We start from the raw sequence: 27,977 nt of genomic DNA on the forward strand, positions 1-27,977 counted from the left end.
AAAGAAAGAAAGAAAGAAAGAAAGAAAGAAAGAAAGAAAGAAAGAAAGAAAGAAAGAAAGAAAGAAAGAAAGAAATTTTTAAAAAGAAAGAAAGAAATCCAGTGCATTTTGTATGATAGAGAATTGGAAGCTATATCACACAGAAAATGATTTCATGTCTATAACTATGATGTTTGCACTGAAAACTAGCTTGAGATTATTGAATTGAACCCACTCATTTATACATGAGGTTATGTGCAAATAGGGAAAGTGACTGGCCAAGGATCACATTGACAGAAGGACAGAAGTATGATTTTATTCAGAGCTCCTGTTCACCACTTCAATTTTTCCATTTGTCATAACATATAAATATACATAAATTAAAAATATGTACCAAGACATTCACAAATTCCCTGCGTTGTGAACTATATCATATAGTGATCTTGTGTCTAGAATAGATTTCTGTATCTAATTTGAAATTGTGTCTCATGGCCACAATCTTTCCATTACTCTAGGTAATTTTTTACATGTTTTAAAAATTATATTTTTCAATTCAACAAATCAGTTTATTAAGTATAATGCATCTTGCTCAATGTCACCCCTTCTATGGCTTACCTCATCATTCCCAACCCTACCCATACCCTCAAGGTACATGAGATAATTTTTATTTACTTCCCTTTGAAAGACAAGCAGCTGAAGCTCAGAGGGAAGGAGAATTTACTGGCTTTACATCAGTGACAGAGTCAAGGCTAGAGTCCGATTCTTGTCCAGGAATGTTCTGAGTTTTTTCTGCTATACCAAATGGCTCCTAATAAAAAATACCTACTCACATAAATCCCTTGGGTGTTAATTTCTATCTAATACATTCGGTACTTATTTCTGGGTGTTTAAAAGGGTGTTTATCTTCCAATTTTAGTTTTCCTACTTGAAGGTTCCCTTTTCTGGTTTTAATAATTAACAAGAGAACTAATTTGAAAAGAAAGTAGCCTTAGGAAAGTTTTATGTATGCTTGTATAAGCCCTTCAGCCATGTATATTTTGGGACTACTTTGCTTTTTAATTTTCCTGGAGTAAAGTGGAACAAATGTAAGTGAAGTGAGCTATCTTTGTTTTACAATGTGTGTTAGTTGTGATGAGTAAAATAGTAAATTAAACAGACTGCATAAATTTGAAAATATTTTTCTCCATCTGTGCATCCCAAATGGACAGTCTAATCTTTGAATAAGAAAGTCATGCAAGCAGTCTGATTTGATGATTTGCTAACAGCAGGACAGCTTTCAGAGATTATTTCTTACTAACAATTATGTACATTTTTATTCAAGTTCCTCTTCAAATTAACCCAAAGTAAACTCAGAAATAAACTTCATTGGCCTTTATTGTTCTTTTATGTCTGATCTTAATTTTCTTGGTGTTTTTTATGGACTCTAGGCTATTAAGCTTGAACACTTGAGTCAATTCTAATATTGTGAATTTCAAATCTATTTAATTACCTCTACATTTATGATTCATTATTTTTAATGTTATTGAAATCACTTGTATGTTAAACTATGCCTTGGAAATAGTGGTCTCCTATCTAGAAACGAGGGGGGGGGGTTGTACTGCAAAGAAACTAGAGATTATCTAATTGGAAACACTTCATTTTATATTTGACATAAAATTTCCCAGATAGGAAACTTAATTAGCCTCAAGTCACACTGCTGGACAAAGTCAGAAGCCAGACTTTTAAGTTCTCCTGTTTACCACTTCAGTTGTTTTCATTTTGCCATAGCATATACTGTAAACATGAAGTAAATGAACACTTAAAATGTTTATAAGATTATAGCACTCTCTATCTGCAGTCTGAAATTGTTTTACCTAGCTATAATCCCTCTATAACCTTAGGCAATTTTCTTATTCCCCTTGAAAGACATGCAGATGAACCTCAGAAACTCGAATTGGCTTTATATTAGGGGCAAAACCAGGGCTAGAATCTCAAGTCCCATGATTCTTGTCTAGGAATATTCTCAATTCTTTCTATTATATTATGTTGAACCCTAATAAAAAGCTTCTCTTCAATTTCTATGCTAACGTGAGAGTGTTGGCCATTTAAATCATGACACTTTCTCAGACAGGTGCCGGTGGCTCACACTGTAATCCTAGCTACTCAGGAGGCTGAGATCTGAGGATCACAGCAGAAAACTCTGGTAAACTGGGGCTAGGAAGGTGGCTCAGTGGTAGAGTGCTTGCCTTGCATGCATGAGGCCCTGGGTTTGATTCCTCAGCACCACATAAGAAAAAAGAAAAAAGCCGGAAATGGCACTGTGGCTCAAGTGGTAGAGCGCTAGCCTTGAGCTGAAGACCTGAGGGACAGCGCCAAGGCCCAGAGTTCCGGCCCCATGACCAGACTCCAAAAAAAAAAATAATAATAAAACTCTGGTAAACTCTTGTCTCAAATTAAGCACCAAAAAGGCTGAAAGTGGCAGAGCACTAGCCTTGAGTGCAAGAGCTTAGGGACAGTGCCCAGGCTACGAGTTCAAGCCCCAGAACTGGCGCATGCACATGCACACACACACACACACACACCACACAAAATTATGTTACTTTTTCTCTGTTTGATTGATTTGATCTAAGAAATTATATAGATACATGTATCATATATATACACTGTATATATGATATATATATAAAATATTACTACATGGTAGGTACTAAGGATGTAGCAAGGATAGAAAAGATATTCCTAGAACTAGCATTTGTATGGTATGGAAGAAAAAAATAATGAAAGATTGAACCAATGAAAGAATGAATACACAAGGATGGATAGTGTTTAGTATAGTGAATTAAAAATTAAGGAGAGTAAAGACATAAATCATGGGTACCAGTAAAATGGGGACAGGAAAGGTTCTCTTAGGGAAGTGACAGTAAAACAGAGCTTCAATGAATGAAGAAGGAAGCCATGAAAATATCAGGAAAAACATATTAGGTAAAGGTCAAAGGAACATTCTTGCCTCTCAGCAAGCTCAGGTGTCTGTTCCTCTGCAGCTATTAAAATAACGACAGGACTAGGAAGGTGGCTCAGTGGTAGAGTGCTTGCCTCGCATGCGTGAGGCCCTGGGTTCGATTCCTCAGCACATAAGCAGAAAAAGCCAGAAGTGGTGCTGTGGCTCAAGTGGTAGAGTGCTAGGCTTGAGCTGAAGAGCTGAGGGACAGCATCCAGGCCCAGAGTTCAGACCCCACAACCGACCAACAAATAAAATAAAATTACATGACTATATGAATTCTTCATATCTGGATATACTCTCCTGCTAAAGTTAATTTATATGTGGACACAGAGCCATATTCCAAAGAGTTCTAAACACTATTTTACACACTATTTTAAACACTATGTGTCACCACTACCACCATGACAACTCTACAAACCACTCCATAAGCAACACTTCAAAGAATCCTGATATTAAAAAAGGCTTTGATTCCTAAATTTTTCTGGGTGCAAGGTTCTTAATAAGTATGGTTTAGGATAGCTGCTGAAAGTGTCAATTCTAGATACAGGCTCTTCAAGACAGTTCTTAGTTCTATAACTTAAAAGGTCTTTGACCTTGGGCAAATTAATTAGCAGTGTCCTCATAACAGGAGCAATAGTGATCTACTCCACAAGGGTATTTGTAGATTTTATTCAATTACTTATATTCAAGGATATAAGAACTTGCTTAATAGAATGTTATTCACGATAAAGGAGAATGGAATTGTCATGTTGTCGTCCATTTTGGAATATAGACCTAGAAATATTAATATGACATTATTATAAAAGTGAGACTATTTCAGGGTAAGCAGCTGGTTTGTGAAGTGCAAAGGAGAGGGTAATGGAAGGTGAAAATATGTAAGTACATTGTATGTATATAGGAGATGAATTTAACGAACATTATATGCATTTATGTAAATACCACAATACAATTCCTTCGTACAATTAACTGATGCCAATTTAAAAAGAGAAAAAATAGAACAAGGGTTAACAGGACTTGATGTAATATTTAGTGAACATATTCCTTGTATATATATAAATGATAACAGAGTAAGAGATACAACACAGAACGGAGGAATCCGTAATCCTTGCTTTCAAGGAATGAAAAGCAGGATATATAAGACAAGGAGCACCTATAAATAGCAACAACATAAACACAATACTTTTATGATCATTTTTTCTTCAGCCTGGCATCTGTACTATACTGATAGTGTTCTGAGAGTATGGGTTGGAATGGGAGGTGGTTTAAAGTTGTGTGTTCTCTCGGAAAAACTTCATGTCTTACAGTATAGCATTGAACCTTTTATGTTGATAGCAACTTCATCCTATTCTATGGAACTCTCATGACCAGTGCCCTACCATCTCAGTCCCTCTGTACCTATATTCCTTCTACTTAGAATGTGCTTCATGTCCTCATAGAGCCAGCAGATATGGTCTCTATTTGTACTTATTTGCTTTCCTTCACCAAAATAGATTGTAAACTCACTGAGTGCAGGGTCCTAGACTGTGGTGGTCATTGTATCTTAGCATTTCTACATCAGAGAGAAATATTTGTTAAACTAATGATGATGGCAATAGTTATAATAAGCATAATATTGACATTATTGAATATGTGTCTAACTTGCAAGGTCAGTAGTACTTTTCACATTTCACAAATGACATGATGTAACTTGCCTAAGTCAAATCTGCTAGCAGATGAAAAAATGAGAGTTTGAACTGGAATAACTACCAGTTCAAATGAAATCCATGGCTCTTTTGCTTTATTTACCTTTTTCCTTAATACTCAGTGATGCTTAGTAAATATTTTGGAACAGAGGTTGTTGGACAGATTATTTTCCTCTTTAAGCAAACTAGACATTGTCTACAACTAGAATTTAATTCTATAAGTTGTGAATGTTATCATGTCAGAACATGTTTCTAAGGACATTATTACGGATTTTTATTCTATTATATTAGCATAATTAAGCTCCAGAATAAGTAAAATTTCAAGTTATCACCAGTTCTTCATTTTTTTTGGTCAGTCCTGGGGCTTGAACTCTGGGCTTGGGCACTGTCCCTGTGCTCTTCAGCTCAAGGTGAGCACTCTATTGCTTGAGCCACAGCACCACTTCCAGTTTTCTAGTGGTTTATTGGAGATAAGAGTCTCACGGACTTTCCTGCTCAGGCTGGCTTTGAATTGCATTCCTCAGATCTCAGCTTCCTGAGTAGATTACAGGTGTGAGCCACTGGTGCCCAGCTAGTTCTTCAAAGCTAAGATAAAGTACCTGGGAAAAGAACTCATTATATGAAAAGGAATGACTAAACTATGATCCTGCTCAATTACTTCTGTTTATTGCTTTACAATCTCTCCCAAATAAAAGTTGTTATCAGCACTATATGTATATCTAATTGTATTTTAACATCTTTTAAACATGAATGCTGCATTACCTCTTGCTGAATTAAAAACATTTTTAAAACACCTGTAATGTAAAATACTTTGTTTCTACAGATACGGTATACAGAAAATTCCAGATCAATATAAAGTGGATTTTCCGGCCATTAGAACCACACAATTTGAAATGAAAGGAACTGGTAATTTCAGACAATTCCAAGTTTACTTATGAAGAGTTTGAGCTTTTGTAGTAATTCATGTCAGTTCATGTACCTATCGTCAATCAATTCCTACTGGTATGGTTGGAAATACTGGCTGGGGCAGGGGTAAGGAGGTGCTTTCATTTTCTATTTTGCCTGTATTCTAGTTCTAGTTATTAACATTGAGGAAGTGGGCCCTTTTTTTCTGGTCTCATGTTCTTTTCATTTTGTTTAAGAGTTCTAGTCTCCTGATATGCTTGGCTTGCTCAGATCCTTTCTAGAATTCTGGTTTTAGGAGAAACAATCAAGATGAGTTGAGTAGAACCAGAAAGACAAATAAATGATTCACTCAAGCTCCTCTGATCAGTTAACAACATCTTAAAGATATGTTTCCTTCTCCCTCTTCTCCCAATGGGCTATTTCTCATCAATAGGAAAGAAATTGTATGAACTATATCATTTCTAAGTAACAATCAAAGTGGGACATCACACATCCTTACATGTAGTTATATGTCTTGTCTGGCACTATGAACCCTTCATGAACAGAAATCACATTTATTTATTTTCTTATTTCCTTATCTATATTATGCTGATATTGGGGCCTGAACTTAGGAACTTACATTCTCACTTAGCTTTTTCACTACAAGCTGGCATTCTACCACTTGGGCCACACCTCCACTTCCTAGAGATCTTATCTTAATCACCTTTTCTGTGGTTATAAAATTCTTCATAGTTAGATCTCATCCTGCGGCATTTATAATTACATTTGACATAATATAGCTCAAAGAGCAAATAAGAAAAATAGGTGATCCAGCAAAACTGCTCATTTTAAATCATTAATTTGTTGTAACCAATAAACCGAAAACATTTAAAGTTACCAAACTAAACCCAGATAAACAAACCAAACTCAGCTGTACTATGAGGGGAGAAGTCTTCTTAAGAGATGTAATATATAATAGCTAATTGGAAGCCTAATTAATACTGATGGGTTGAATGAATGATTTATGAACTTTTAAAATACTTAGTTTCATAGAATGTTTTTATTTTTAGACTTTATATTCCTTTCCTTTTCCCTTAGTCTCTTTCACTTTTTTCTTTTTTAATAGATGACTCTTCTAAACAAATTCTCAGGACAAGAAGAGATCTGCAACAGAGCATAAAACAACAAGGTAACATAAAACCATCATATAATCTTAAAAACATTAGGAGTACGTCACTAAAAACCTCCAGAAGATGGGGCTGGGAATGTGGCTTAGTGGTAGATGCTTGCCTAGCATGTATGAAGCCCTGGGTTCGATTCCTCAGTACTACATAAACAGAAAAAGCTGGAAGTGGTGCTGTGGCTCAAGTGGTAGAGTGCTAGCCTTGAGCAAAAGAAGCTCAGGGACAATGCCCAGACCCTGAATTCAAGCCCCAGAGTAGAGGTCTAGCTCCTCTAAGTGACAAAAATTAATAAAAAAAAATCTGTTTTATTCATTTAGCCTAATCTGAGAAAACTGAACCTTCATTACTTCTGTCTCTAAAATATGACATAGTAGTTTTATTTGTCCCAAATATATCCTCTCTACAAACATCATGTACAATTAACATCATATTCTTCCATTCTAAATGTATGATTTGATTAACTTTGGGGTATAACTATAAACCTATTTATATATTTCATACATTTATACTATTTTTACATTTATACTATTTCATACATTTAAAAATATATAGTATTTAAAACTATGATCTAAAATATAAATCGAATGGAAATTTCTAATTTACAGATAATTCACATTTTATAGTAGAAAGAACATCAAACCTAGGGGTGTGTGGCCTAAGTTCAGTCAATAACCATGCTTACAGAAATGTAGGAATTTCTATATGATGACAGTAGAGTGTTCCAGTTGTATGAGTTACTGTAAGTTAACCTTCATTCTATGTTGTAATGATCTGAAAAAGGGGGCACTGATTTAGCTGAGCACTTACAGGGGCTGTGCAGTATGCCATATAAAGCATTTTGAAAATAGGATATTTAGCTTCCAGGAGGAAATTCCTACAGCGCTATCTTCAATTATCGGAAGGTTTCTTGTATATTTAAGTGTGTGTGTGTGTGTGTGTGTAAGTGCATGTGCACGTGTGCTCAGGCTTGAACTCAGGGTCTGGGCCCTGTCCCTAACTTTTTGTGCTCAAGGCCAGTGCTCGACCACTTAAGCCATTGCTTTACTTCCCAGCTTTTTTTTTTTTTTGGTGTTTAACTAGAGATGAGAGTCTCAAGGATTTTTCTGCCCCTGCTGGCTTCCAATCATGAACCTCAAATCCCAGCCTCCTGAGTGGCTAGGATAGCAGTCTGAGCCAGTTTATTTAATATATTTTTACTCAAAAAGTTCTGATCCCAAAGTGCTAGTTTGAAAGATTAGGATTTATCTTAGTTGAAGGAAAAGGGTATTGACCTCCAAATGCTAGTTTCAGGAGACCTTTCAAACCACATAGTGTGAACTGGAATCCTCCGTCATCCTGGAGTAGTTGCAAGGAAAAGCAGGTCAGCTTATGGCTATTGTGGCTAAGAGCTCACTTGGCCATGGAAACCAAGAATGCCTTCAGATTCTTTCTCAGCCTGAGATGGTAACTGGTTTGTCACTATTTCAGCTGATAAATACAGACATGCAGTGCTAAAGAAATGCTGTTACGATGGCGCTCGTCGGAATGAGGATGAAACCTGTGCCCAGCGTGCCGCCCGGATTACCATAGGGCCACACTGTACTAGAGCTTTCAGTGAATGCTGTACCATCGCAAAAGAGATCCGAGATAAGGATACTTTTAAGAAAAAACACCTCCATTTTGGACAGTAGTGTAAGCATTACATTTTCAGGGTATGGGGGTATATAGCTCATGGGTAGAGCATTTGATTGCAGATTAACTATTACATTTTCTACTAGAATTCTGCCCAATACCAGTGATTTTTGTATAACTTAATACTTTTTTAAAAAGGGCATTTTCATTAAAATTGAATATTGAAAAGTCGAAACTTAGACATGCCCATAAGGAAAAACGTTATCCTTCTTGGAAATCCATGCAAAAGAGGTGCAGAAGAAAGCAGACTACAGAAACCCAGATTCAAGACCCAGTAAAAAGCTGCAGCCAAGTTACTGTGTAAACTTAAACAATTCTTTTTCTTTTTTCTTTTCTTTACTTTTTTTTTTTTTAATGAGCTCTTTAGCTCAAAGCTAGCGCTTTACCACTTGAGCCACAGCACCACTGCCACTTTTCTGGTGGTTTATTGGAGATAAGAGTCTCATGGACTTTCCTGCCTGGGCTGGCTTTGAACTGCGATCCTCAGATCTCAGCCCCCCGAGTAGCTAGGATTACATGTGTGAGTCACCAGCGCTGGGCTGTACTTTTTAATTCTTTTGTCTCTTCTATATATCATCTTTAAGATACAAACAAAGACAGGCACCTCCGGTTTTTACTGTAATCATTTTGTTTAAGTTTATATCTCTAATATTGTCCATCTAAGTGAATACATTACTACAAAAATATTTGCTATGTTAAGTTATCCAAATCATACTAACAGTTATTTTATTATAAAAAAAACTTGTGTTTAGCTTCCTTTAACACATAACACCATGTTAATGACTAATAAGAAGTATGAAAATGTAACTGTAATGGGATACTGTTAGAGAAAAAGGAATGTTATTCCAGGCATTTGGTGATCTAGACTCTGGTAATAGCTGTGCCTAGGACAAAGAACTTAACCTCTCTGAAAAGCAACTAAAGCAAAACAGAGATGGGAGTGTGGCTAAAGCATCAGGCCCTGAATTCAAATGCTAATACTGACAAGCAGAAAGAGAGAATACTATGAAGTTTAAATGAAATGGTAAAAATTGAAAATGCCAAGAGTTCACCTCTGAGTTATTATGGAAGCTATACAAAATGAGAGCTGCTTACATTTACTCTAGAGAGCCCTAGATTACTAGATATTTTTGTTGTATTGGTCTATGGATAAAGTGCTTTAAAAAGTTACATTAGGCTGGGGAAGTGGTTTAGTGGTAGAGTGCTTGCCTACTGTGCTTGAAGCCCTGGGTTCAATTCCTCAGCACCACATAAAAAGAAGAGAACAGGAGTGGTGCTGTTGCTCAAGTTTTAGGGTGCTAGCCTTGCGCAAAAGAAACTCAGGGACAGTACCCAGGCCCTGAGTTCAAGCCTAGCAAAAAAAAAAAAATCTCATCCAAAATGCAGGAAAATCTCATTCAAAATGCAGGACTGTAATTTTTTTCAATCTCAGTAATTTGAAAAAAATTCTTATTATTTTGAAAAACTTAACAAGGATATCTTATTGTCTTTCAGAGTAAGGATTCACGAAGATGTCAACTTCTTTCCTCTCCTGGAATATACTCAATGTCATTATTAAATGCTTTAATTTTTAAGTAACGCACATATTTTCTATGCTGTTAATTTTACTAAGTATCATACAGCAAAATCAAACTTAAATATGATGGTCATACCTTTTCATTGTATTTTTGAAGCAAATAGCCTTGGTTGCATGTGAAGTCATTTATCGCATTTTAAATTTATTACCCTTTTTCACGAATGAGAACAAAGTAGCTAACACTAAGTTCACCAGAACAGCTAAACCACCAATCCTTACTGTACCCAAGAAGCCTGCCCTTCACACTCTCAGAAGTCAAGACCCATCACACCCTGACCACTGTGAAGATTCTGAGTGGAGAGTCAGGACCATGTTGGATAGTGCTCACTGCTCTGTGTATGGCCCTGCCCTAGACATATCTGTAATTACTTACCATACTGGGTCACCACAAGGTGATGGTGCCAAGAAATGAAGGCCCCTAAAATGACATCATGTTATAACTATAATTGTTTCAATCAGAATGCTGGAGATAATAAAGTATTTTTCACTCACGTTGATAAATTCTCATTGATAATTTTTTTTCCTTCCAAATGGCTCGCAATTTAGTCTTCGATTTACTCATTTGGTCTGTTCTCTATACTGGGTAAATATTACTAGAGTTCTCCCTTTTAATTTTTATGAAATTATATTCATTAACACAATATAATTTTTTATCAAGACTTTGTTTTTTTCCATTTAATTTTGTCTTATTAGAAGTGCAGCTGTTAGTTTTGATATTTTTGGCTACCTATTATATGACAAGTTTAATTTGAAGGTTTTCTGTACAGATATTAAAATATTCAGGTTTAAGATATGGCAGAGGTGTGTAATTAAGTGGTAGACCACCTCCCGAGTCAGTGCCAGCTCTAGGTTCAAACCCTAGCATTAAAAAAAAAACACTTAAAAAAGATTTAATACATCATTTTGACTTGAACACGTTTTCTATGTGTCTTTCACATGGTCCTTTTTACTATGTTTGTTTCTCATAGTAATATTTATTATGACTGGAAACAAGATTTGAAGTGTATTTCTTGAACAAAGGGCAAGATGAATACCAAGATGAATAAATATAACTAAATGGCTTGGAATGTCTTTGGCATCAAAATGTCATGGTTAAACTATTCAGCTTCAGTTCAACATTCTGTATGCAATAAGGCAATGAACTACAGACAGTATCCGGGCAGCTTCCTGTCTAAAACAGAATTAAGAGATCATTTGGGATTCAAAGAACATTTTTATATCTTCAGTAATGTCACATATTATTTAGTAGATGAGTAATGCCAAAGCATGAAGAGAGTTGACACAGGTTAAGAAGGCCTCACTAAGGAAGAAGTACACTGAGATCTTTAAGACAAGAAGCCGGTTGTGTGAACATCCAAGAGTGAGAATATTAAGCTAAAAAATTCCAGAAGTCTTACAGGAATAAGCTTGGTGGGTTTGCGAAATGAAGACTTTATTATCAACTTCTGTGTTTCCTACACATGAATTTCATCTTGAAATAACAGAAATAGATCCTGAACAGTAGAGGGAGACATAAATATTCAAAAAAATCATTTTGATGCTGTGTAACCAAAATTTTGATCTATATCCATTTAAAAAAATGTTGATGACTTCTAATCACAATATGTTAATAAGACTTTACAACATTAAATTTTAACAATAGTGCTAATGGTTTACATCTATATTGATTAAATGATTTATGTTCTTTATTTTAAAAAAAGTTTGTTCAAGATCTTACAACTTCATAAAGGTTCAAATCAGAATTTAAACAAAGGCAATTATACTCAAAAGCTATTCTTTCAACTATGTGAAGTTTGTTTCTAGGTAATACTTTTAAGCTAGTGTTTAAAAATAAATAGTAGACAGGTACCAGTGACAGAGGCTGGTAATCCTAGCTACTGAGATCTTGAGGCTTGTGGTTGGAGAATAGCCTAGCAGAAAAGTCCATGAGACTTTATCTCCAAATTAGCAAAAAGACAGGCTAGAAGTGTGGCTAAAGTGGCAGACAGCTAGCCAAACAACAAACCAAGGAAGCATGAGGCCCCGACTTCAAATCCCATTGTCAGCAAAATAAATAAAGATGATATTATTTAGTGTTTTTTAATATCAATTAGTATGGCCCCATGTATCATGCCTGTAATTCTGGTTACTATGGAGGTAGAAGTTGGAAAGATCAGTCATGATCAGGGCCAGTTAGTGAGAACACCCCCCTCCCCTCACTCGACCTCCCCAGCCATGCCAGATATATATAAGGTGAAATGATCAGGGTTTGAGACCCTACCTGAAAAATAACCATTAGAGACAAGAACTGGATATGTGGCTCGAGTGGTAAAATGCCTTCCTAACAAGTGAGAGGCCCTGAGTTCAAGAAAACTTTAGAAGTACAGAAATTCTTTAAAAATTCTACTTTTTAATGTTGATTCTAAATTTGCTTCTCTGTTCACAGAGATGGGCACAACACACTTAAGAAGTAAAGGACTATCTTGATGAATAGCACATGCCATCTCATGGCTTTTCTGGATGCCACTGTGTAGAACTGTTAAAACCATGTTGTATTTTAGAAAAGGACCTGTGACAAGAAAAAGGTGTCACAATTTTTGAATTATTTTCTTGTAAAGGTGGTATACAGAGAGGTTACAGTTACATAAGCAAGGTAATGAGTACATTTCTTGTTGAACATTGCTATCCCCTTTCTCATTTTTCTCCCACTTTCCTTCCCTTCCCCTCCCCAAGTTGTAAAGTTCATTTCCAACATAGTGTCTTATGAGTATCACTGTTGCATTGGTTCACCCTTTGTCCTTTGTCTCACCATTTTTTAAATTCCCCTTCCCTCCCCAAATCAGATAAACATAAATACAAGACACAGTGTCCCAAAATAGGTCAGAAAAGAAATTTACATCATTTTCATATATAGACTGTGGGCCAAATTTCTCCATAAATATATGGTCAACAGAAAATGAGGTGCTTTTTTTCTTTAATTTGATTTTATTCTAGGAATAAAAATGAGTGTTATTCTAGAATATCAATAGAATTAGAAATAACCACAGGGCAATGAACACTAAATATAGATAGTATAGTATAAACCTAATGCTGTGAGTATTTATTAATAAAAACTCATAATATATTCAGGTCACTAGAGTTTGGTAGGTGTGATCTTATGACCTAGAAAAAGAGGAAAAGTAAAAAGAGGTGGGGGTTCCATTATTCCCTTCAAGAATACACCCCCAAATACTTAAAGACCTCCTACAAGGACCAACCTCTGAAATTTCCACACCCTCCCCAGTGGACTATTCTGAGAAACAAGCTTTTAACACTTTGAAGAACATTCAAGAGCCAAACTATACCTGTTGGTTTCTATTTTGGTGTGATCACTCAAAAAAAAAATCTGCCTGGATTTGGGTAAATTGGTAGAGGAAAATAATTGGAATGAAACAAATAAGCCAAGAGACTTGATAAGAATTGTTTGGTAGTCAATGTCAGTGGTTTGTCAACCATGTGTCCAGGGATCAGAGGGTACACTTGCAGCCTTCTCAAGGGTTATATGGGGGTGGTGCACTTAGAAGAGAATGGATAAGTAGCAGGGATATCCCACTAAATAGCTAAATAAACTTTATTTTGAGGGGAGAGGGCAGCACAAAGAATTGAACTTGTAGTCTTGCACTTGCTAGGCAAGTGCTCTACTACTTGAGCCACAACCCAAGCCCATTTATTTAGTTTACTTTTCACATAGGTTCTCCTGCTAATTTTATCTGAATGGGCCTGTGTGGATCTGATGGTCATTCCATTTCCACTTCTGATGTACCGGGGATTGCAGGCATGAGTCCTCACACTCAGCCTGAAATGTAGTTTAAAATACACTAAAATTTTCTCTCCCTCCTTTTTCCTTTCCCTCTCCCTCTCCCTCTCCCCTGCTCTCTTCCTCTCTCCTTCCTCCAACCAAACCATCTATAAAAGGTATTTACTTTTAAGTTTTCCCAACGTGATATAGTTTGTGCTCCTAATCTTTTTCACACTGATGTTAAGAGAAGGCTCTTGATTTTTTTTTTTTTGGGTCCAGTCGTGGGGCCTGAACTCTGGGCCTGGGCGCTGTCCCTCAGCTCTTCAGCTCAAGGCTAGCGCTCTACCACTTGAGCCACAGCGCCACTTCCGGCATTTTTTCTTTTTGCTTATGTGGTGCTGAGGAATCGAACCCAGGGCCTCAGGCATGCAAGGCAACCACTCTACCACTGAGCCACCTTCCCAGCCCCAAGAGAAAGCTCTTAAATAGACTTGGAGTGAGTGTGCTGGCCTCTGCAGTACTGGTAGTATTCCATGCATAATCCTTACTTTGGTGGATATAATGTACTGATGGTGGAAATAAAGTTCATAAGAATAATGTAAGGCCTGAGACTAGGGACTTGATCCCAAAAGCAGACTGAAGCAGAAATGTTATGTGGTCCTCAGAATCACCCCAGGGGCTGTCTACCACTTATGGACAAAATAACTTCCATGATTTTTCAAGCCTGAATTTAGAATGATTTAATTCTAAGGAGATGGCCTTTGTTTGTCTGGTAGCCTCTACACTACTTAGAAGAAGTTCATGAAAATTAAATGGAGCAATTATGAGCCATATCTCTTCTATGCTGTTCATGTAGGAGGCATCTGAAGTTAAATATATGAAAACAAAAATTTACAAGATATTACTTTTTTGATTTCTAAATTTATGACCCATTACTATTGCTTGCCTCCAAGTTGTTTCCAAATAAAAGTCATATACTAGCTGGGTACCAGTGGCTCATGCTTGTAATCCTAACTACTCAGGAGACAGAGATCTAAGGATCATGATTTGAAGCCAGACTAGGCAGGAAAGTCCATGAGACTCATATCTCCAAGTAACCATCAGAAAACTGGAAGCAGTGCTGTGGCTCAAAGTGGTAGAGCAAAAACATTCAGGGACAGGGACCATGAAAATTTCTGTCAGACCTGAGTGTCTTCTCCTTTAGAAATACAGCATTTGTATTAAAAAAATTAAGGGGCTGGGAAGGTGGCTCAGTGGTAGAGCACTTGCCTTGCATGCATGAGGCCCTGGGTTCGATTCCTCAGCACCACATAAGCAAAAAGAAAAAAGCTGGAAGTGGCGCTGTGGCTCAAGTGGTAGAGCGCTAGCCTTGAGCTGAAGAGCTGAGGGACAGTGCGCAGGCCCAGAGTTCAGGCCCCACGACCAGACCCCCCCAAAAAATAAATAATATAAAAATATAAAAGTAAAAAAAATTAAAAGACATTTTTAAAGATGAAGAAAAACACACCTTTGAGTGACATTGGGAAAACAGAATTTTTTTTTATTTAATTTTATTTTATTTGTGAACATACTGTACAGAGGGGTTACAATTACATGGGCGGGATAATGCGTACATTTCTTACCAAGAATTGCAGCCTCCTCCTTTGTTTACCCTTCACATCCCTTCCCAGCCTCTCCCCTCCCCCCCCAATCCCAATCCTTCTCCTTCCCCCCCTTCCCCCCCCCCCCACCGAAATTGTAAAGCTCGTTTTGGGCATGACAACTTGTACTTCTCATTGTTGCAACAGGTCCACCTGTATCCTTAAACAACTGGTGGGAAAACAGAATTTTTAAGTTGAGAACCAATAAACTTCAGCTCTTTTGAGGACTTTTGAGATCAATAGTCCTTCAAACATTTCCCAGCAGATAAATAATGTTAATAGTTTGAAAATACCGTTCATTAGTATTTACCCTACAAGACAACTGGGCTTTTTTTTTTTTTTTTTGCTGGTTGTGGGGCCTGAACTCTGGGCCTGGGCACTGTCCCTCAGCTCTTCAAGCTCAAGGCTAGTTCTCTACCACTTGAGCCACAGCGCCAGTTCCAGCCTTTTCTGCTTATGTGGTAAGGAGGAGCCTCATGCATGCAAGGCAAGTGCTCTACCACTGAGCCACCTTCCCAGCCCCTGACAACTGGGCTTTTTTGCACTTAAAATTCAAGTATTACTTAGGTTTCTTGCTCTCTCTAGTTTCTTTTCCCGAAAATGAAGGCAAAAGAACTTTGTTTGTTTTAACTTCACCCATCTTTCACAACCCAGCTTAATCATTCTACAGATTTCATTTTAGAATAAGTAGGCTAGATGGCCAGGCAACACAGTGGCAGACTTTTTCCACTTTAATGTTATATGTAAAAGATACGTTTAGTGAAAGTAATATATATCCGATTTTGTTTTGTGTTCCTTACTTCCCTGTAATAAATTTAGGACCTGGTTAACTCAAAGCAAGAAATGCCAATGTGAGGGCTGGGAAGGTAGTTCAGTGGTAGAGTGCTTGCCTTGCATGCATGAGGCCCTGGATTCAATTCCTCAGCACCACATAAGCAGAAAGAGCCAGAAGTGGTGCTGTGGCTCAAGTGGTAAAGTGTTAGCCTTGAGCTGAAGAGCTGAGGGACAGTGCCCAGGCCCAGAGTTCAGGCCCCACAACAACAACAAAAAAAAAAAGAAAGAAAGAAAGAAATGCCAATGTGACCATAAACATCTGATTTGTACAAACATGGTTTATTAACATTTATTGACATCTAATTTATTACTTTAAAATAGAATACACGTTAAATACTAAGGTAGAGAAGAGAATTAATAAAAGAAAGATATAAGGAAAAAGTTGGTGATGAAAGAATAAATTTAATTACAAATCTTTAAGATAAATTTTTATTATTTATAAATTATTATTTTTTATTTATAAATTGTTAACAAGACTCCATCATCATGGGAAATTTTGTTCATCTAGTGCTCTTACATTAAAATGATCAAAAATCCTCTCTGAAATGAATGACTTTAAAAACATGCTCCATGTCTGAAACAATGCAAACTTTGAATGGTATTAAATTAATAGATATTGGAAAATATGTTTTTTTTCATGCTCAAAACCAGGCTCAAAGAGAACACCTCAGAGCAAATGCCCCTGTCTGGAGAAGAAAGGTCAGAGGCAATTCAACTTTCTGGTTTCTAGGGTTGAGCCATTCTACAGGGAGAAAAACTCTTTAGAATACTTTTATTATTTGTATTAGTAAAATTAAATCTTTTGAGGGATTAAGAAAATGTCTCAGCAGTATATTGCTGGCAAAGTATGTCCAGGCCATATGTCCAGGCCTCAGAATGAAGGAAACAAATAGAGAGTGAGAGATAAATGAAAGGAAGGAAGGAAGGGAAGAAAGGAAGGAGAAGGAGGGAGATGATAGGGGAGGGGAAGGGAAAGGAGAGGTGAGGGGAAAAAGGAGAATGAAGAGGGAAAAGGAGAAATAAGTCCCTCAGATGTAAACGCCTATAAAATAATTCCTGTCTTTATTTATGGACACAAAAGTGTGTTTGAGTTCCGATTTTGGTTTTCTTGCTTAGATATCTTTCTGTCATTAATAATTAACCAGAGAACAAATTTATCCAAATTCTTCAAGCTTAAGTTTATTTAAAAGAAAAGTAGCTTCAAGGTTTTATGCCCATGGTTTTGTACCACCTTCCGCCATGGTCCTTTGGGAGATATTTTGTTTATTAATCTTCTTGGAGAAAAGTTGGGGACAGGAACAAACGTAAGTAAAGGCAACCCATCTACAGTTTATGACGCATGTTAGTTATAATACGTGAAGAAGTAAACTCAACAGAAATAACTTTGCCCAAATGAATAGATTCATCTCTAAATAAGAAAGCCATGGAAGCATTTTGATTTGGTGAATGGTGAAAAATGCGACAGCTTCTTTAAAAAATTATTTTATTGTAAAGATGCTGTACAGAGGGGTTACAATTACTTGAGTAAGGTAATGAGTACATTTCTTGTTGAACATTGTTACCTCCTCCTTTGTTTTTCTCCTACTATCCCTTTCCTCCCCACAGCTTTTATGAAATTGTTATTTGCAAAACTTCACACATTTATTCCAGTTTCTCTTCAATAAGTTACAAAGTATATTTAAACTTTGTTGGCATTGATAGCTTATTTGTATTTTCTGCTTCATTTTTCTTGGTGGCTTTCATGAATCTCACCACAGTTCAAATAGCTTTGAAAATCTATTGTCATTATTGCCAATGTTATAGGTTGATTCTTCACAGTTTTTGGTGTTATTGAAATTTTGTGCATTTTAAATTTTATCTTACAAATGATTTCTAAAAATGTTTTAATACTGAAAAATAACATATTATCTAATCAAATATTTTCCCTCCCTTCCCCCTCCCTTCCCCTCCCTCTTCCCCCTTCCTCCTTTCCTTCCTCTCTTTTTTCTTTATTTCTTTCTTATTTCTTCCCTCTTTCCCTCCTTTACTCCTTTCTTTTCTTTCTTTCTTTCTTTCTTTTTTTTTTGCCAGTCATGGGCCCTAAACTCTGGGCCTGCGTTCTACCACTTGAGCCACAGTGCCACTTCTGGCTTTTTCTGTTTATGTGGTGCTGAGGAATCGAACCCAGGGCCTCATGCATGCAAGGCAAGCACTCTACCACTGAGCCACCTTCCCAGCCCTCCTTTACTCCTTTCTTCCCTCTCTCCCTTCTTTTCTTCCTCCCACCCTCCCTTCCTTCCTTCTTTCCTTCCTTCCTTCCTTTCTTCCTTCTTTCCTTTTTTCTTCCTCCCCCCTCCCTCCTTCCATCCCTCCTTCTTCTCTTCCATTTTAATATGTCTGATTTAGGACAGCTGTTGAAGGTGTTGTTCTATGATGTTCGATTTCACTTCTTTTGATTTGTTTGTTTCATATCTTAGTAGTTATAAAAAGGGCTTTCGATTCAACACTTCAGTTTATGAGCACAAAGCATCTTAATCAATTCACCCCTTTCATCATTCTCCTCCATCTCCCAGCAGATGTCAGACATGACATTAAATGTTACTTTTATTTTCATCACTGGAGAAAGAAAAGGGGAAGAAAAAAGAAAGAAGAGGGGCTGGGAAGGTGGTGGCTCCATGGTATAGTGTTTGTATGCATGAGGCCCTAGGTTCAATTCCTCAGCACCACATAAGCAGAAAAATCCAGAAGTGGTGCTATGGCTCAAGCAGTAGAGTGCTAGCCTTGAGTTGAAGAGCTGAGGGATGGCGCCCCGACCCAGTGTTCAGTCCCCATGACTGACAAAAAGAAAGAAAGAAAGAAAGAAAGAAAGAAAGAAAGAAAGAAAGAAAGAAAGAAAGAAAGAAAGGAAGGAAGGAAGAAAGAAAGTAAAAAGAAGAGGATAACAACTCCATTTATCTTTCAACCCAGGTTATTCTTTGCAGCAGTAATATAAAGCAAATGCTATTCTTACTTCTCTAAATGTAAACCCAAATCCAACTTGACTTTTCAGATCTTAATTGTAAGCAACTTTTTCTTGGAAACAATGCTGAAATTATCAGAGATCACAAAATAAAATTTGTTGTCATATTTTTAGACTGAAATATGTCTATTTTAAATCAAATCTCAAACCAGAGGAAAAATAGATACATAAGAAGATAGGCAAGGGATGGGAAGGGGAAACAAAGGAGGAGGCTACAATGCTTGATAAGAAATGCACTCATTATCTTGCCCATGTAATTGTAACCCCTCTGTACAGTATTTTCACAATAAAAAATTATATTAAGTGAAAAAGAAGATAGGCAATATTAAATTGCTAAATATTTTGTTTTTCTATTCTACAGCTATGTCATATCTGCACCCAAAGTACTGCGTGTTGGTGCATCTGAAAATGTCGTGATTCAAGTCTATGGGTACATGGAGGCATTTGAGGCAGTAATTTCTATAAAAAGTTATCCTGATAAAACATTTACTTATGCTTCAGGCTCTGTCACCTTATCCCCAGAAAATAAATTCCAAAACTCTGCCATCCTAACAGTATGTATTTATCTTTCATTTTCTTTACATTTGTAGGGTATGTCTGTAACTATTTTTGTAAATGTGTGCATATTTCTGTACATATGTACAGAGATTCTAGGGGTTCATTCAGACCTGTGTTTCTTCAAAGTGATTTTTGATTTAAAAAATTATCAATTGAAATTTCATAGAGCTTAAGATTAGAATCATTGTTTTTATATTCTTTTGAATTTGTTTTATAAGTCTATTTTTATTTTTAAAATATCTAAATAGCATAAGCATAAGTTTATATCTAGTTTTAGGTTTGCACATAGTTGAGACAAAGTACAATATATTATAAAAAGTTGTGAACCCTGAGAAATTTCTGTAACTTTTGAATTCTTTTAAAATGGAGGTATAATGCTGGGAGCTAGTGACTTATGCCTGTAATCCTAGCTACTCAAGAAGCTGAGATTTGAGGATTTCAATTGGAAGCTAGCCCATGCAGGAAAGTGTGAGACTCTTACCTCCAATTAACCATTAAAACTGCTGGAAGTAGAGCTCTGGCTCAAGTGGTAGGTAGAGTGCTAGCTTTGAGCAAAAAAGCTCAGGGACAGCTCCCAGTCCCCAGAGTGAAAACCTCAGGGTTGGCACCAAAAATAAATAAACAAATAATGAGGTGTATACATTACTTGTGTTTGAGAAACATTGATTTAAATAAATTCTAACCAAAATCTTTCTCTCAATAGGCTTTAAAAAAATAGTACTGGGCTTTGAGCTCAGGACCACTCACTTGCCAACAGCTCTACCACTTGAGCCACTCCACCAATACTTTTTCTGTTAGTTAATTTGTAAGATTGGCTCTGACTTACGCCTGGGCCATCTTGTACTGTAACTCCCCTATCTGTGCTTTCTCATATCATTGAGATGACAGGCCCCTGCCATTATGACTAGCCACTGTGTTTCCCCCACAGTTCATATAACAAGTACATGCCACCCTATGTCTGGACATTGGTCAAGATGGAAGCCCACAAACCGATTTTTGCCCAGGCTGGCCATGAACTGCTATCCTTCAATCTTGGCCTCCCAAGTAGCTTTTGATAGTAAAATGTTCTCATCTCTTAACAAATACGCTCACCTGGGTCTATTAAACATTAAAATTCATTTTCCCAAAGTGTTATTTGCAGTAAATAAAACTTACTTAGTAATGTGCAAGGTAATCATGAGTCCCCCTTATGGACATTGACCTTTAAATTTAGATCAAACAAGTGAAACTGAAACCCAACATTGACTTCCGCATTCTCAGGTTAGCCCCAAGTGCTCAGGTAACCAGGTGACCTGTGGCTGCCATATTGGACAGCAGAGTCCTAGAACATTTCCATTGACACAGAAAGTTCCAGATGGTTAATTGAAAAAGCCAACAGAGTGGGAAGATCACAAATGTTGATACATGTCTTAAGCATTTAATTTCATCTTATTATAAAGCATTGTCTCAGTTGTTTGATGCTGAGCCATTGTTTTCTCTTTGAGTACATTGACTGTGGTGTATGTATTACAGCTTTAACAACTTGTTGCTGGTCTGAACTTGGTCTTTTGGATACTTGCAAACCAACCTGAGTACAGAAAATCTAAAGATCTTTTCCAAATTTCTCTAATACTAATCACATACTTTGTGACTTGATGATAATGACTCTCAGCTTGTGTTTCCTTGAGCTTAAATTTTCATAGTAACCCTTGTTTTGCTTTTATTGCCTATGCTAATGTATGAAATTCACTTGCTACAGAATGTAAATGGGGTTAAATTGCAATTTACATGCACAAGTTTGAGCGTACACCTCTACTCTGGGGGAGCAGAAGGGTGTGATTTAATACAAAATTTAACACCTCCGTCCAGAGGTTGCTTGTATATGGAGAATGGAGAAGGCAGATTAACTGGCTGCCTGAGTGAACGCAAGGTTTCTTATGAGTTTGGGGCAGTGGTTTAATTAAGCAGATGAAAATATTAGGAAATGAAAAGGTTTTCAATTGCTTAAAGCTGAAGTTTGATTATGATTTTAGACACTGAAGGAATTTGGGTGGTCTCTGAACCACTCTTTATTTGTTTGGGTTGGTTGGTGTTCTTTTTTAAAATTGTTTCTTTTTTCTTTCCTTATTATTATAAAGGTGATAATATAGAGGGATTACAGTTACATAAGACAGGTGTGAGTATATTTCTTTTTGGATAATGTCAGCCTTTCTGTTTCTTTTTTTCTCCTGTTTTTGATTTTGTTTTTGGTTTTTGAAACAGGATCTCACTGTGTAATCGGCACTACCCTAGAATTTGGAGTACTCTTGTCTCAGCTCCCAGAGTGACTTTTTAAATGATCTCTCTCTCTCTCTCTCTCTCTCTCTCTCTCTCTCTCTCACACACACACACACACACACACACACACTTTTGTTCCAATGAGAGCCAGATCCTTCATTTCTTTTCTTACTGTAGGAGGCAGATGTCTCATTAATGTTATTGTCAAGGGAGGGCAGAGGAGAGAGTCAAGAATTTGTTGAAAACAAGAACAGGATTTGTTGAAAACTTTACCTAGCAGATACTCGCTACGTGTTGGTGTGGTTTTTAGGAAATCAACATGTTTTATAACCTCAGAATTATATTCCTTTTCCACCAACATTCTCTTTACAGATACAACCCAAACAACTGTCTAGAGAACAAATCTCAGATTCACATGTGTACCTGGAAGTGATATCGAAGCATTTTTCAAAATCAAAGAAAATGCCAATAACCCATGACAATGGGTTTCTCTTCATTCAAACAGACAAACCCGTATACACTCCCCATCAGCCAGGTAGAGTATAAGGTATTTCTTTCTTTGTGGGAAAATCAACACTATATTTATTGTAGGACTTTTTAACAACTGAAATAGAATGTGAACAGATTTCCATCTTGCTTTTAAAACAGATGAAATTCTTTAATGACTTCTATGCTTTCAAATATGAGTTTGATTTCTAAATAAGCTACAAAATCAACTATTACTAATCTATCCTATTAGTTATTTCCAAGGAAAAAAAAGAGCTTTTTGAACATATATTAGGACTTAAGCAAGGTGTTAAACAAGTAGCAGCTAGAATTAAGACTACAGCTTTGCCCTTTCTACCTCTAGAATTCCACATATACTGTTGCCCTCTAGTCCCTTAAAATCTACCCATGGCTGATTTTTTCCCCCACCCACATATATTTCACTGCCAAGCATACAGAAGGCAGTCAACAATTTTTGAAAAACAAGTCATGTCTTGTTCTAAAACTTTTATTGATCTTGCTCTGAGACATCAGTACTGTGAAAACAAGATTAATGTTCTGACCTAATCACAAACTGGACATGTAGTAGTCATTGAAATAATAATTTTATTTTAGTTTTTGCTTATTTATTATGTACTGGGCTACGCAAAGCTTCTATCCTTTTTTTTTTAATAGCTCACAGGGTTTGAACTCGGAGCCTGGGTGCTGTCGCTAGGCTCTTATGTTCAAGGCTAGCATTCTACCACTGTGAGACACATCACCACTTCCAGTTTTCTGGTAGTTAATTGGAGAAAAGAGTCTTACAGACTTTCCTGCCCTGGCTGGCTTTGAATCACAATCCTCAGATCTCAGCCTAGTGATTAGCTATGATTACAGGTATGAACCACCAGGCCAGCTCTGCAATCTTCTCAGGAGAACACTAGAAGGAGAAAATGTTGTTTCTCATTCATGACTGAACTAAAGTTTAAGGGAATTACTTGTCTGCCTCAAGGTCACCATTGGATGTAGAAGACCACAGTGAAACTAAGCTTTGGAACTCCAGGGTTTTACTTTTGCTGTATACGGTCTCTGAAATTATCCACCGGCTCTCAGGCCTGGACTGGGTGTATGTGTAGATAGATGGGAGGGAGGATTTGATTGAGGTGGGTGACACAGGAGGGGAGGGAGAGAGCAGAATGTGGAGATTTACTGAGTGCGTTGTTGTGTTATCTTGTGCTTTCCTGGGGCATCTTGTAGAGTTTTACATGATGCTGATCCTCTAAAAGGGATTAGGCTTTCTGTGTTCCTTGTTTTATTATTTGTTCTGGCCATGAAATCACTGCGCATCAACAAAACCCTAAAGGAAGGACAAAGTCTTTGGAAGGAATTCAATCAATGGGCCATGAATTGAAAACTAAACAGAGTCTCGCTTCAGCAGCATGTGTACTAAAAATTGGAACCATACAGAGAAGATTAGCATGTCACCTGTGCAAGGATGAGAAACAGATTCGTGAAGCTTTCCATCTTGTATCTGCTTGGGGGAGAGCTAGGGGGAGTGAAGAAATAGAGGGACAAAGGCTGAACAAATGCAGTAGTGGTACTCACTAGACACTATGTGGAAAATGAACTATAGACCTTGTGGTGGGAATGGGAGGGAAAAACTGTATGAGAGCTAGGGAAGGGGTGACACTGTCTAAAAAGAAATTTACTCTTTACCTGACTTGTGTAATTGTAACGCTTCTGTACATCACCTTTATAAAAACAATAAACAAATAAGTAAATAAATAAATAAATAAGGCAACTAAACAGAGCCTTTTGCTGAATGAATAGAAGTCTATTGGCAGAAAGAAATGGAAGGAAATGAACCATTGGCTCCTGCCATAGTCCTTTTAATAATGGGAGAACAATTGTAACATGTGGCTCAATAACTAAAACTATACAATTTGAATTTGCCTTTTGCACTAAGTTTAGGAGCCTTATTGGTTTATTTAAGTTTGAGTGTATGTATCATGGCTAAATCAGGGTTTCATTACAATCTTCGGCCCTAATATACAACAGTATTCTTTTTTTTTTTTACTTCTTTTTTTCTTTTAATAGTAAATGAGACTTAATAAATAGATTTCATGTTAAAAAAAAAAAGTCTGGGGCTGGGAAGGTGGCTCAGTGGTAGAGCGCTTGCCTTGCATGCTCGAGGCCCTGGGTTCGATTCCTCAGCACCACATAAGCAAAAAGAAAAAAGCCAGAAGTGGTGTTATGGCTCAAGTGGTAGAGCACTAGTCTTGAGCTGAAGAGCTGAGGGACAGCACCCAGGCCCAGAGTTCAGGCCCCATGACCCACCAAAAAAAAAAAACAAAATAAGAATTAATGGAACATAAGTAGAAGCTTTTTTTATTAGAATATTTTAAAATAGGATGTATTTCATACTAATCTTTTTTGTTGGAATATATTAGATGTGTGAAAGTGTTTCAGTTATGATATTGAGGTCCATTAATATAATATACTTGGACCAAACTCATCCTCCATTATTCTTTCTTATTTCTTCATCTTCTTTTAAAATAATTTTAAGAAGTTTGTTATTCTAGGATGTTTGTGTTTTATTCAAAGGATCCTGAGGGATCAAAAGTTGATGTGGTTGAAGAAAATGATTATACTGGAATTATCTCTTTTCCTGACTTCAAGATTCCTCCCAATCCCAAGTATGTAAAAACACTTGTTAATAAAGTTGTCTGTAAACAGCCTATGTGGAACTTGAATGTTGAAGTAAAATATACAGTCCTGTGGCACCACCTAGCGTTGACAAAATATACCACAAGGGTGATATGCCTTTTATTTCCTTAAAATTTTTTTCCTTCTTAAAAAAATTATCTTTAAGTAGCTGTACAAAGGAGTTGCCATTTAACAAAGAGTTTTGTTAATGCAATATGTCTTGATCAATGTCCCCCCTTTCAACATTCTCACCCATCCCTCCCCTACCCACCCCTTCTCACTCTTTTTAATTGTGTAGGATATACGTGAAATTCACACATTCCCCCCCACCGCCCCCCGCTTCTCTTCATTTGTCTACTGCTTTCCCCGTCTACTGAGAAATAAGATTCCCTTCACCATCGAACCCCTCTCACCCCTGCCCAGCAAACAACAACAACAAAAAACATTCAAGAGCCCAGTACCACTTGCCTGTACTACCAGACTGTCAGGAGGCAGAAGCAAGAGGAGCTCAATAGTTCAGAGGCAGCTTGGGCAACATAGTAAGACCCCATATGCTTTGCTCATTATGTCTACAAATAGAAAGAAAATTTGGGAAGAGAAAAAAATAGTCCTTGGGCTTTTTTCTTCTTTTTCATCCAAATCGTCATCTCTTGTCTCTGAAAGGCTCAAATAGTCTAGCTATTTAAGAGTGTTAAAAAAAAACACAGCCCTGTTGGTTTTGTCTGTATAGACTACCACAGGATAGCTTGTAGTGAATCCATTGTATTAAAATTCTCTGAGAATTTTCTATTGAAATTGTGAGAGTTAAGTCATTTGGATCATTTTTACATTGTATACTTTTGTGGAAATACTCTGTGCTTTATAGAGCAGAACTGAACTTGTTATTTTATTGCTATTATCATTTCTCTCTAGCCTTATTTTGTGCCCCTTGCCCCAGGATGGAGGATTACATATCAGCCATGCGAGTCATTCACCATCAGTGCTTTCCCACCTCAGCACCTTTGCACATGCTGTTTTCTCATAAAGCTAGCTTCTTCTTACCTTTAGGGAAAGGTTGGCTTTGCAAAGACACTCACTGGATGCGTTCTCTCTCTCTCTCTTTATATTTTCTTCGTAACATTTATCTTAATCTATAACTATTTATTTGTTTGTTTTTATTCCCCTCTTGATTTTAAACTCCTTAAGGGCAAAATCCTTTTTTTCTTCTATTTCTTACTATATGTTAGTACTTCAGTACAATATGTATTTGGTAAACATTAGCTGAATTGCTATGATAATGATAGCCATAATATTAATATTTATGGCTACATAACCAATTTACAAAATTGTTTCTCAATTTGCAACTTATATTAATTTCCCCACCTTAAAACCTAGTAGAAAAGAGAAAAGTGAGGATTTGAACTCACATGGACAATTAACTCTATGAGCACCATAACTCTTGTGTTATTTTCAAGTTGTGGGGTGTGTGTGTATATGAGCTTGAACTCAGGGCCTTGTGCTTTCACTAGGCTTTTTTGCTCAAGGTTAGTTGTTGCTCTAACACTTGAGCCACAGCTCTACTTCCAGTATTTTCTGGTCAATGGAATAAGAATCTCATAGACTTTTTTTGCCTGGTCTGGTTTCAAACTTTGATCCTCAGATCTCAGCCTCCTGAGTAGCTAGGATTGACAGGTGTAAGCTACCATTGCCTGGCTTTGTTCAAGTTTTTTATATCTAATGATTACTCTTAGTAGTCAATAAATATTTTTGAGTAGAAGTTGTTAAATAAACTGGTGTTTTCTTCTTTAAATAAGCCCTCCATTGCCTCCAGCCATCTTTTCATTTATATGAGATATGAATGTTATCATTGGACAGGCTTGACTTGCATTACATGTTTCTAGAGACCATCTTGTACATCTTTTATTATATTGCAGATTTCCATTGTATGTTAGTATGGTAACATACAAGATTAGGTAAGATCCAAAGTTGACATCGATCAGTTTAAGTCAAAGCTAATGACTATGTTAAGATAAAATACCTAGAAAGTAACATAATATCTGAAGAAACGACTAAACGTTTTCTACTATCCTAAAATGCTCGATTATTTCTATTTGCCTAAAAAAATCTCATGCAGCTGGGTGCCAGTGACTCACACCTGTAATCCTGGCTACTCCAGAGGCTGAGATCTGAGGATCAAGGATCTCAGTTAGAAAGCCAGTCTGGGCAGGAAAAGTCCACGAGACTCTTATCTCCAATGAACCACCACAAAGCTGGAATGGTAGAGTGCTAGCTTTGAGCACAAAAATGCTCAAGAATCAGCCCTGAGTTCAAGCCGTAGGACTGGCACAAAACAGAACCCAAAAGTCACTCACACAACAGTCACTTAAGCGACATATGTATTCTAACTTCTTTTAAATGGGAATTGATTAGATCTCCTCTAGGTAAACTAAAGATATTTGTTCCCATCTATAATTTTAAATATTTTGCTTCCCTAGATATGGTGTATGGACAATTAAAGCTAAATATAAAGAAGACTTTTCAACCACAGCAGCCACATCCTTTGAAATTAAAGAATATGGTAATTACTCTGACCATTAAATGCTAACCTAGAATGAGTTAAAAGCTTTTTCAAATCTCTAATGCAAATCTCTCTGTGATGGAGATGAGGCATCCTCCTGGTAAGGTTGGAAGTAGTTGTTGGAGCCTTGGGGAGGTGGTGGGTGGCTGCCTAAATGCCTAAACTCTGGTTCCAGCATGCCCCGGGGACGTTGGATGATGATGATGATGATGATGATGATGATGATGATGATGATGATGATGATGATGA

The 27,977-nt window shown here is 36.9% G+C and overlaps 2 protein-coding genes across 2 annotated transcripts in view; both read left to right on the forward strand.

The window, feature by feature from the left end:
* The window catches only part of LOC105996109 (complement C5-like), a 12,463-nt gene extending 2,026 nt beyond the window's left edge, over positions 1 to 10,437 (forward strand). The window contains exons 2-5 of the mRNA XM_013030087.1: positions 5,465 to 5,547; positions 6,653 to 6,715; positions 8,178 to 8,381; positions 9,876 to 10,437. Of these exons, the coding sequence (XP_012885541.1) occupies positions 5,465 to 5,547; positions 6,653 to 6,715; positions 8,178 to 8,380 (349 nt within the window). The 3' untranslated portion in view covers position 8,381; positions 9,876 to 10,437. The remainder of the gene's footprint in view (positions 1 to 5,464; positions 5,548 to 6,652; positions 6,716 to 8,177; positions 8,382 to 9,875) is intronic.
* Positions 10,438 to 17,427: 6,990 nt separating this feature from the next.
* Positions 17,428 to 27,977, forward strand: part of LOC105996124 (complement C5-like) — a 73,372-nt gene continuing 62,822 nt past the window's right edge. Inside the window, 6 exon segments of the mRNA XM_013030104.1 lie at positions 17,428 to 17,492; positions 19,548 to 19,740; positions 22,373 to 22,540; positions 25,070 to 25,161; positions 27,646 to 27,728; positions 27,818 to 27,828. Coding sequence (XP_012885558.1) covers positions 17,428 to 17,492; positions 19,548 to 19,740; positions 22,373 to 22,540; positions 25,070 to 25,161; positions 27,646 to 27,728; positions 27,818 to 27,828 — 612 coding nt within the window.

Source organism: Dipodomys ordii, unplaced genomic scaffold, assembly GCF_000151885.1.
Source record: "Dipodomys ordii isolate 6190 unplaced genomic scaffold, Dord_2.0 Scaffold127, whole genome shotgun sequence".
Lineage (NCBI taxonomy): Eukaryota > Metazoa > Chordata > Mammalia > Rodentia > Heteromyidae > Dipodomys > Dipodomys ordii.